Raw genomic sequence first — 11872 nt, forward strand, 5'->3', positions numbered from 1 at the left:
TCATTCAAGATCTGGACCATTCATATTATCTTTGACGGAATTCCAAAGCTAGCCATGCATAATTCTTCTCAGGCGTGTACGGACCGAGTCCAAAGCTAATTCAAAGTCCACACAAACGTATATAATGTTGACTGCCACTCCGGGCTGCCACTGCCACTGCCACTTTACAACTTGCTCGATTATATTCCACAAAACAAAAATCTTCTCTACTGTACTTCTTCACTTCTAAATCCAGGATGTTCGTCTCTCAACTTAATTGCTGTTTACTCCATCTCTAATTCTATAAACACTCTTCCAAAACATTGCTTGGGGCAGATCTTTTTTCTATAGCTCTTGCAAATACATTTAATTCAAAGAGTTGTCAAAATGTGCAGAAGAATAGCATGTATTAAAACATCACAGCTATACCCAATTATCGTTTTAGTTTACTGGATTTATGCCAAGTGCTTTAAAAGAGATTTTTTGGGCGCAGTTGTTTAAGCAAGCAGTTTAGGGTGCATTTCGTGAGTCCATAGGCATAATTATACATGAGCAATGATATCTACCTTTAAACAGGTGGTTCCCCCTCTATTGATTGAAACTCGTCAATGTTATTCTTTCTGTCGATCAAGGAAGTTCATATGTCACCATATGAGGCGAAAGCATTCATAGCCTTTTTATTAGCACAGCAAACCAAGGGGATAAACACAGACACCCGGACCGAATTGTCAGGTAAAATAGTTTTACTTAAAATTTGTCTGGCCAGTATGGTACCATAATTACTTTAAACTGAATGTTCCCGTAAGTATTGTGTTATAAACAGTGTCGGTAAATGTGATCATGAAGTTGCTGTTAAAAATAACTTAAAATAGTGCACAAAGTTTCAATGTTGCGTAAGACAGTTCGTATGAATGTCTCTTTTAAAAGTGGTTCTGCATACCGCCTTATACAAGTTCAATATCTCTTGTGATTTTGATAAGTGGATGCAAAAATTAGTGAAAGTTACATTTTATAATAAAGTAATATCATTTATAAAGTTTCATTTATTTTTATTTTCACTATTAAAGTTATTAGCCTATGTCATGATTATGACATCCGGGTGATTGAGTAATCACGGGGAATGCCCGTACATACTTTCTCAGAACGTAATGACTAAAAGATCAGAAAGGAAATGGTTCGAGATTTTTGTTTTAGATATTGAAATGAAATGACAGTCAGTTAGCCTCAATCCTGTGAACAAGGAGATGGGCACGTTGATCTTTTCTTCATTTACCTGACGATTATTTATTTATTTCTACATTAGACCAAGGAAATGGCATTATCACCTGGTCCTGGTTTGACACTTATTGATAGTAAAGACATTACCTTTGGAAAGATACTTGGAGAAGGTGGTTTTGGAGCTGTGTATAAAGCCAGGCATGTCAACTGGGGAGATGTAGCTGTGAAGCGGTTGAAAGGAGTCACGTAAGTTATATTGACCGTTTGAATTTTTCTTAATACAAAACAATAGAATAGGACCGATTTCTAATTTTATTTTAAATTCTCCTATCATTTCCGTTCACTAGTAACTTTCAATGTGGTAAGACCCATAATGTGAACTCTCTTTCTGACTGATTCGTTTCCGTTTGTTGAAGGCTAGACGCTTCCGTACAGTTTAGATTAGGCCTACATAAAATTCACATTAACTTGGAGAATTAAATGTTCCACTTCTCAACAGTGCTATCTGCCGGACGCTGCGTTATGGGTCGCAGTTTCATCTGTTGCTGTAATAACAATGGGTCATCTATTTTATGAAGTGGGTATAAAAGGGTCGGTTCTTTATTTTTTTTCGAAGGGGGGTCGTTTTTGGTTAGTAAAAAAAAAGGTAAAAATTTGGCAATTTCAGGAGGCTGCTATGTGAGTGGGTCAGAAGAGGTTACTATAAGAATGGGTCATATATTTTCTATGATTTGCTATAAATATATGTCGAGTTTTAAAATCATGGACCCATTGCTATGTGCCCCTAAATATTCCATATTATTCATTAAAAGTTACGTATCAACGAAAAATGCTAGTAAATAATCATACATAATGTAAACCACTAGAATGATCATTATTGACACAGGATGAAGTGGTGCCGCGATTACAGCCATGTGCGTATCCCTGTTATATCTCTATACTGCTGCCCAAATCATTTAATTAACCAGGCTTTATAATTATATACAACATTTGTTACCATTCTAGAATAATCACCCACTTATTATAGCATACGGTATTACAGTATATGTGACGTGTCATGTCAAAAGGAGACACTTTTGGGCAGGTTATAAATTTTGTGGTTTTTACATAGGCCCTATCTTAAATATAGAGATATTTTGCTCCACAACACCGTTTTCCCCAATGTAATCTGACATTCCTAAGCGAAGATATTGAGTTCGTAAGTTATGGTATTACAAAATTGGAAATTGAGATATCGGCCATTAAAAATATTATTGACAATGTTGAGAGTAGGAATTACCTTGAAAAATGTCTTCAAAAATACAAGATGCGAGTTAAATTCCGGTCTGAAACTATCAGATAATATTTTAAACATTAACAACATCACAAATTCGTAACAAACCCAAATTGTGAAAAAATCACCCTCGGGCAGATTTTTGGCTATTTCTCCATTTACGATCCTGCCCAAAAGTGTCTCCTTTTGACATGACACGTCACATATTACATGATTTCTAAATATAGCTCATTACCATAACACAAACCAATCAGAATCATTCACCATTCATTCATTACCCAAGTTGTCTGGGTGGTGCATCCCCATACACTTCAACATGGAAACATGGAAGCACCTGTGCACCCAAAAAGATCAACCGTTTACAAGTAAACTTGACTAATTTGTAAAAATTGTGTCGCTTCTTTGTACAGCTTTAACATTGAAGTCCAAAAAGAAGCAGATAGGATGTTGCGAGTGGTGTCATCTCCATACCTTGTGACAGTCATGGGTTTAATGAAGAACCCTGGAGATGTTGGTATCGTCATGGAGTACTTTGACAATGGATCGTTGAAGAAATTTGAGAAGAAGTTTATGAAGTGTGATTGCTGGGCAAGAAAGGTCAAAATGGTTCAAGACATAGCATTCGGCATGAATTATCTCCACACCCTAAAGCCACCGATAATACATCGCGATTTGAAACTAGAAAATGTATTTGTGGGCAGTGGACTTGAAGCAAAGGTATATGTTAGAGATTTGTTTTGTTATTATGCGTATACAGGGTGTATCAAAATGGTACCCACCAGTTTCCAGTGATTATGGACAAAACTGCCCATCAATTCCCAGTGATTATGGACAAGACTGCAACATAGGAGCTACCTTGTTTAATGATGAATGTTATGAAAGGAAGCTATCAAATCTTGGGCATTTCAAGGGCGACGGTTCGCTATCTCTAAGGACCGCTATCTCTAAGGTTCGTCATCACTAATTACGAAAAAGGTCCACTATACCTAAGGTTCGATATCACTAATTTTTAATAAGGTTCCGTATTTCTAAGGTTCGATATCACTAATTTTAAATAAGGTTCGCTATCTCTAATTTTAAATAAGGTCCGCTATCACTAATTTATTGAAGGTTCGCTATCTCTAAGGTTCGCTATCACTAATTTAAAATAAGGTCCGCTATCTCTAATTTTAACAATCCCGGTATCCCTATCTCTAATTTTAAATAAGGTCCGCTATCTCTAAGGTTCGCTATCTCTAAGGTTCGCTATCTCTAAGGTTCGCTATCACTAATTTCAAATAAGCTTCGCTACCTCTAATTTTAAATAAGGTTCCCTATCTCTAATTTTAAATAAGGTTCGCTATCTCTACTTTAAATAAGGTTCGCTATAGCTGTCCTTATTTAAAATTAGAGAGAGCGGGCCTTATTTGAAATTAGAGATAGTGGACTTTGTTTAAAATTAGAGATAGTGGACCTTATTTAAGATTAGTGATAACGAACCTTGGGTATAGCGAACCTTAATCGAAATTAGTGATAGCGAACCTTAATAGAGATAGCGAACCTTAATTAAATAGGGATAGCGAACCTTAAACAAAATTAGTGATTGCAATTAGTGATAGCGAACCTTAGAGATAGCGAACCTTCAATAAATTAGTAATAGCGGACCTTTTTCAAAATTAGTGATAGCGAACCTTATTTTAAATTAGTGATAGCGAACCTTATTTTAAATTAGTGATATCGAACCTTATAGAACTAGCGAACCTTATTCCAAATTAGCGATATCGAACCTTTTTTTAGGTATAGCGAACCCTTTACACGTTAGTGATAGCGAACCTATAGAGATAGCGAACCTTAGAGATAGCGGTCCTTAGAGATAGCGGGATGTTACCATTTCAAGAGGACTCGATGTTGCATATTGAAGAAGCAGGCTTGTCAATAAACACCACAAATGACGGGTACCAAACATTTTGATACATCCTGTAGTATGCAGTTGCATAAAAAATAAAGTAATCGTTATTAAACATGGTATAAAACTGTCACTGACTGTGAGTGCAAGAACAAAACTATCAGTAAAAAGACATCACTGACAAAGGTTAAAGCAGATTTTCTAACAGATTTTCTAACTAAAAATAAAATTCATCATTCATACATATGCTAGTTTATTATTTGATTTTGTTGTTTAATTTTTTGTAGATCGGAGATTTGGGTCTAGCAGTCAGCAGCAAGTCATCTCTTCAAAAGGCACATGTTTCTGGAACACGATCTCACATCCCACCGGAAGCATCAAGTAGCACAGATATAGAACCAGATGAATTCTGGGATATATACACGTAGGTGAACTTTTCATACTACTTATTACTAGAGAATAAAAAGACACTCCAGACCCTTTAGGGAATTCCAATCAAGGTGACTCCGTAGGATTTGGAACAAAAATAGCAACAGAAATAGTGCCGCGATATTAAATGCCCATTTTGGCAAACCATCATAAATATTATACACAAGTGCGCTAAACATTCCGTGTCATTTTTGACACAGAAAACAGCTAGCTTCTCTTTTGATGTTTACTGAGGTATGGAGAGTGTGGCCTTCAACACGTAAAATTGGGAAGGCTATTTAGTATAACAAATGGTTAGTTCCCGATACACTGTGGAGCAAGGAAAGTGGTTATTTGCATAGTAAATACACTGTTAAATCACGGCGAGATGTAAATTGGGTGATGATGTCACAGATCAAATAATGAGCTCATTAGAGTTTGTCACTCGGTCTATTGCAACTTGTTGTAATGCTCCGGGTTCTCCGGTGTCAACCTAGATCCTGCATCGAATACATGGGTTTCTTCCCTGAGTACGTTGATTTTCCTCGTCTCCGGTATTAGATAATGAAAAATAAGGTATTGGAAAAAGTCGCAAATGGCATGAATGGCCCGAGTAATCGGTAGGCACCAAAAGCTCACCAATAAATCCAAGCACCAAATTCAACCCTATATACGTATGAATATCCACTAATATATATTTGAAGTAATTGTTATGTCATGATATTCCTTGCAAAAGAAAAGTTCACGGTAATGCCACGGTTTGAACTTTCGAATTTACTTTTGCTTCGTTAATCAGCGATAATGATTGTTTCAGGTTTGCTATCACTACATATGAACTAACCAGTGGAACCGATGCCTGGCCACAGCAACAAAAATGTAAGTTATTTAGTACGAAAAATTTTCTAACTCATTCCTCGGATGAAATATGGGCATACATCAATTGAAGAAATTTAAATCCCCCCCCTCCCCGTCATTCCACAAATTTCACCTTCTCGAATTTATAAAATCAATGGGTTTGGTCCATATTCCAAAGATCCTAGTACAGGGTGACCCTGAAAGAACTGTATCGTTACAAACTTATTATTATTATTATTATTATTATTATTATTATTATCATTATTTTCGTATTTTAACGCTAAACCAAACATAAACTAAATAAATGATGCGGCTGAGGAATAAACCAGCTCTCCTAGCCTTTTTAAATTGAATTGGTGTTTCCAGTACGGGTTGTGTTGTAAAATGGTAATATGAAATTGACAAAGCTAACGTTAACTTTAATAGTTGAGCCATTATCAAATAATATAAGCCTACTATCATATGAATATTGAAACATATATCGAGTTCAAAAATAATATAAGGACATAAACCCTGTTGAAAAGGTCGTCGCCTGGTAAGTCCATTCATGTTTATTCAAACGAAGCGCCTAAGGTAGAGTCTTTTGTCTTGAAGTGTGACCAACAACCCACTCGGCCAATCAAAAGGGAAACATTTTACTGGAGTCGCTTCCACATGCCCGTCTATTGATCGCCCATTGATACACATGTCCCGAATTGAAGCGAAAAGACGATGTTGATGCAGATAACCAATCAGACGTTCGCGTTGAAGTAAATCTGAGCAAGAAATCTAATCAATATATTTCTCTCTATTATCTACGCGGAGACTACGCCTCATGTGAATAGATTTCCGAATACAGATCATCGATTGATATTTGAATCCGTTGGAAAGTTTGAAAATGAGGGCGTTTTGTAAAATTCGAGGGTTGAGAGCTAGAAAGCTTCAACTCACAATCACCTGCTCCTACAAAATGAGCATAAAGTCGCCAGGGCACTATAGAAGATACAGTCCATTAATCATGACAAAATTCAATAGAAAACAAAAGGCATTGTGAAGGAAATATTGATTTTTGAAGGCCAAAGCAAGAAGCCAACTTTATGCTCATTTTGTGAGAGCTGATCATAGTGAGTTACGGCTTTCTGGTTCTGAACCCTCGATTTCAAGAACGGTGTATTCAATAATTGTCAAAATTCAAACGGAGACGCGGGACTACGGTTGTTTTCAAAATAAATGTTTTGCCTCATATTATAAAGGCATTAACACAGCGGTGGATTACATTGATAATTAGATATCACTTTCTTAACAAATTGAATGAGTCTTAACACACTCTGCTCCAACCTATTTACATAACAAAAAATCGTATTCTGAAACTGACTTATTGTTTTTTCAGTTGCCAATGATGCTCTTATTGGCCTATGGGTTCTCAAAGGACACCGTCCAAAGTTAGAAGTCATCCCTCCAGAGGCACCATCAGAACTCATAGATATCATTACACGGTGTTGGGTAGAGGAGCCAAAGCAAAGACCATGCTTCAAAGGTAACCATAAACCACGAGGTTAATTGAGTTTTGGAATTAAATCTAATACTGGAACTTACTTATGTGCAACTATTGCGACGTTGCGTCTGGAACCACCAGACTTCATCAGGCAACTGACCCGCTGGGCTGGTCTAGTGGTTCCAGACGCAACGTCGCAATAGTTGCGAAAAAGTAAGTTCCAGTATTAGATTTAATTCCACAACTCTCTTTGAAAATACTGGATGACTATAAAGAACATTCACTCACGAGCTTAATTCTGTAATTAAAAACATTAAAATGTCTACAAGATCAAACTGACTAATTTAATACAATTGTGTCGCATTGGACAGCCTTAATGTTGGCCACAAACCCATCAACAATTAGTCTTGATTTACATGTATATTAATTATGGATATCAACACATAGGCTTAATATCATGAATATAAAGAGAAAAGTAGAAGGGACAAGTAGAAGACTGACTTTAAACCCCATCTTTTATTCGCCTTTTCATACATATTGAAGGCTATGAAGTGTGCAGAGGGAGAATTCACTATATCATAAATAAAATCTATTTAAATCAAAGACGTTTTGAAAAAATGTAGTGTAATAAGAACAAGCAAACTTCAGGTTGTAATATTGTCGTCAGACATCACTTTCATTAACATTTTGATTTTATAGAAATCTTGGATTCTATTACGGAGCTGTTTGAGTCAAGATATCAGCGTTTACTACGCAAAGCAGACAGAGCAATCTCAGAGCAAATGGACCTAGAGGTAAGTAGAAATAATGTTTTCACATGAAAATTGAAGTAAATGAGGTACTCTTATTATAGACCCCTTGGTGCACACATAATGAAAGAGATCATTCCGACCATGTCACAAATTAAAAGCACAAGTTTCTATGCGCTCTTCTTAATCAGGAGACACATGAAGCCCGAGAACCACAGACTGGAGCTGTACCTGATAGTGGAGTGGGTAGTGACGTGTGGCAAAGTCTAGAGGCCATGACTGTCGAAGACAAAGCCATGACATCTGACAGTGGAGTGTTTAGTGACGTATCCAGGACCAGTCTTGAAGCCATGAATGTCAAAGACAAAACCATGACTGCTGCAACAGAAGAAAGTTCAAGTAAGATATGAAGATAGGATAAGATCAACTTTATTTCACTGTCTATAACATCAAACATGTACACAACCAAAATTATAAGTGTTCACCGAGTAAAGTTGCCTGAAGTGAACATTACCTTTTACGAATGAAAAGAATTCCTTCGGACAAATAAACAAGTTTTAAATTGTTCATTTGTCCGAAGAAATTCTTTAAGAAAGCTTATACTACAAACAACGAATAACATAATCTTTGATTTAACATTAACTTACACATACAAAAAAAAAGTAACATATTTTCTTGTAGTACACACATTGGCTATATGTATTGCAACATCCCCAAAATAGAGGTTTTCTTGTTAACAGTAGTGTATCGATCGCTATAAATCCTATCAATAATTATTCTACACCGGTATTCTATAATATCCAATGAAATAGTTAAGATTAGCCTTATCCTAGTAGCATCAAATTATGTAATAATCACATTTACATTTATTGATACATGCAGATATTAAGTGGAACTACAAGCACACTATAGACGCATCTGGCAGGATTGAGGCATGCCATATGATCAGCCGAACCCACCTGGCTGTCTGTATGAAGGGCTGCGTGAAGGTGTATGAGGTGTCTGCAGAGAGTTCCCATCTAGCTTACACCATAACATCTCAGGAGTGGAAAGAAAAGGACATCAGAGGTGTAGCAGTTAGTGATTCCTTACAGGACAGTATGCTGGTGATATGTGAATACAAACCGTATGTGTATCAATATCCTTCTTTTGAGTCAACAAAAGAGCTCAAAAGGTATAAGATTCAAAGTGGAGACCCATGGTATATAGTAGCTAATGCTAGTGTTGCTGTCATTAAAATGTGTGGCCAAAGTTCGTTTATAATCTGTAGCTTACCAGATTTTACACAGTCCCATGTACAAATGGATTTCAGCCCAGATGATCTCAGCATTAACTCAGATTACCTATTGGTAATGGGGTGGAAGGAGATGGTAGTGAAGTCATTAGATGATACAAGTCAGGATGTTTGTCGGATAAACCCACCCGATGGGTATGAATACAAAAGTGTTACCTTTGGGGATAATGGTAGCGAGATCTATGCTGCTTGCGTGAATGGAGGGGAGGGTTGTGTGTACAAATACACACGGGATGTAGGCAAGCCAGAGTATATCAACTCTGGACGTATCATTGATGGTTTATTGGGTATTGGATTCAAACGCCTATCTGTAGCATCAGATAGAATACTTGCGGTGGAACAATCCAAAAAGGTGAAGATATACGAATTGCAGTAGGCCATATACAAGGGATTATGTGAGTTGATCTGTAATATGAATTCATTGTTAAGTTTGAAGTACCAATCAGCTTAATATTTCAACAGAAGTGGACGCCTGCTATCAATCAAGGCTAGATAAGACAAGATTATAGAACACCCACAGTGTGTGGAACACTGGTGTTTTTAGTGGTCTAGCGCCCCTCTCGCATTTATGTCCTCGCATAGGCCCAACCTAATATCAGATACGGTACCAATTCCAATTGTTACGTCAATGGGCTATTCCATTTAAAATTCACACTCCCCTGTGGAAGATTTTGGAAATATCTTCCACAGGGGAGTATGTTTTTCAAATGTAATTGGTCAGAGTTAATCATTTTGAAACCCATACCCCCTCTGTATTATGGCTTTACCTATATCTTCCACAACTGGGGTGAGTATTTCAAATGGAAGTTACCCAATTGTCTATTCTATTTGAAACTCATATTCCCTCTGTGGAAGACTTTAGCTAAATCTTCCACAGGGTAGTGTGGATTTCAAATGGAATAGCCCAATGAATGAAATCAATCAGTTTCGCTTCAACGCAATTCTTTGGTGCTGCATATCACCACACATAAGGTGTATTTTGGGACAAAAATAATTCCCCGATTAATCTCTACATAATCACATGACCGATTGTTGCGCAATTGCACGAACAAGTATACCTACATGCCTAAAACTAACCAATACTTCTTTCAACAACCCGGGCAACACTGATTAGTGTATATTTCGATGATAGACTATTTTCACGAGCTCCCGCCTAAGCGGAAGTGTCTATATTTATTAACCAAACGCAAGTCAATTGAAGCCGTACATCTTATCGCGAATTTAAGACCGTAAAATTTAGACACTTGTTTTGTCTAGATTAGCACAAACCCTCTCATCTCAAGTTTTCATGTCAGAAATTAAAATAACTAAACAAACCGAAAACAGAAATTCCCTTCGTTCAACTTTTTAGTGAGCAACAAAAGACTGGAAAAAAAGGATTGTTCACACGTACCATGCTAACACTTCAAAATAACAATGAGATCTAAAACCGAAAACTGAAACAGGAACCGAAATCAAAAAAAGATATTAAAAAAAAAAGACCCTTGTGAACTAGGATATGTCATGAAAAGGATATTTAAATTTGTTACATTAACTTATTTGAAAATGTCTACATGTGACCGTTCTTTGGGACACCCGGTATGTATCTTGTATAAACTGAAGTTATAATTTTTGATACATGTTGCATCATTGAAATCTGTTTTGAATATTGTTTGCTAGATTTCAAAATTTCAATGAGCTATTCCAGTTGATATGTATACACCCGTGTGGTGCAGCTAGGCAAGGTGAATCTGTCATCTCTTTTTAAAGTCTCATTTTGTATCAAATTGTATTCCTTCCAACACATGCACCTGGGGCTCCTTTTGTAGCTTTTTGTATTTAGGCGTTCAAAATGTAGATAAACAGTCAAAGATTTTCGACAGTCAAACCGTAAGACCAACTTATTAGTATTTTGAAAGAATGATATAAAATAATATTTGTTATTATTTTAAAATTCGACTCGGAAACTTTTTTCTTCATTATATTCTTACTAGAAATTTGAAATTTATTTTGCCGGCAAAATTACTGCATGTATGTTCCTCTGAAGCCATAACGAATGTTTTTGTTTTTGTTTCTAAATGTAGCAGCGCTATACAAATATTTTTAAATAATGTATATGTAATGATCATTTTAAATGGAATTGGTTAATTTGTACAAAGGAGCAATATTTCCCTCATAGCACTCCACAATTAAGCGGACAAGATGCGGACGAGATAATTGCGGTTTCTCTAACTTTACCTTATTAGTTCGGCTTAAAATGACCAAAAACCTTCCTGACTTAAATTAGTTGAATTAAACTTCAACATTACTTGTTTATTTAGCTTACCGGGAGCGCTTTCGATGAACTTCCTCGTCGTCAGCCGATGTTGTTAGCTCTGAAGTTTTCTTGGATGTTCTCCTGACAGTTGTCAGTTGTGGTTTTTTTCCTGATTGTTGGAAACATTTAAAATAAAATACTGAAATCGTACATTGTGGCTTTACGTAATCGGGCATTCGCCAGTGTTCCGATGTTGATGTACGTATGTTAAAGAAAAGGCCATTATCAAGCGTTATTGACCTCCAGCCATATCCTCCCTCCATACACTTGGTATTTGTTGTTCAATTGGTTTCGATGCTCTTTTGTGCATGATGATGTTTTACTAAAAAATAAATAAATAAATAAATAAATAAATTTTAGGTAGGCTACAGTAAAAAAAGACGTAACTCACTAACCTTAGTACCAATGTTAAGTTGTTTGATCGTGATCTTTCAAAAGAAA

General features: G+C 36.3%; 1 protein-coding gene across 1 annotated transcript; it reads left to right on the forward strand.

Moving 5' to 3' along the window:
• Positions 1-607: 607 nt before the first annotated feature.
• On the forward strand, positions 608-9760 carry LOC140151263 (uncharacterized). Its single transcript, XM_072173539.1, has 9 exons — positions 608-711; positions 1283-1443; positions 2881-3187; positions 4643-4779; positions 5578-5639; positions 6988-7134; positions 7792-7886; positions 8033-8240; positions 8724-9760. Exons 2-9 carry the CDS (start codon positions 1292-1294, stop codon positions 9509-9511), a joined length of 1896 nt encoding a protein of 631 aa, XP_072029640.1. The 5' UTR covers positions 608-711; positions 1283-1291; the 3' UTR covers positions 9512-9760.
• The last annotated feature ends 2112 nt before the right edge of the window (positions 9761-11872 follow it).

This window comes from Amphiura filiformis, chromosome 4 (genome assembly GCF_039555335.1).
Source record: "Amphiura filiformis chromosome 4, Afil_fr2py, whole genome shotgun sequence".
Taxonomy (NCBI): domain Eukaryota; kingdom Metazoa; phylum Echinodermata; class Ophiuroidea; order Amphilepidida; family Amphiuridae; genus Amphiura; species Amphiura filiformis.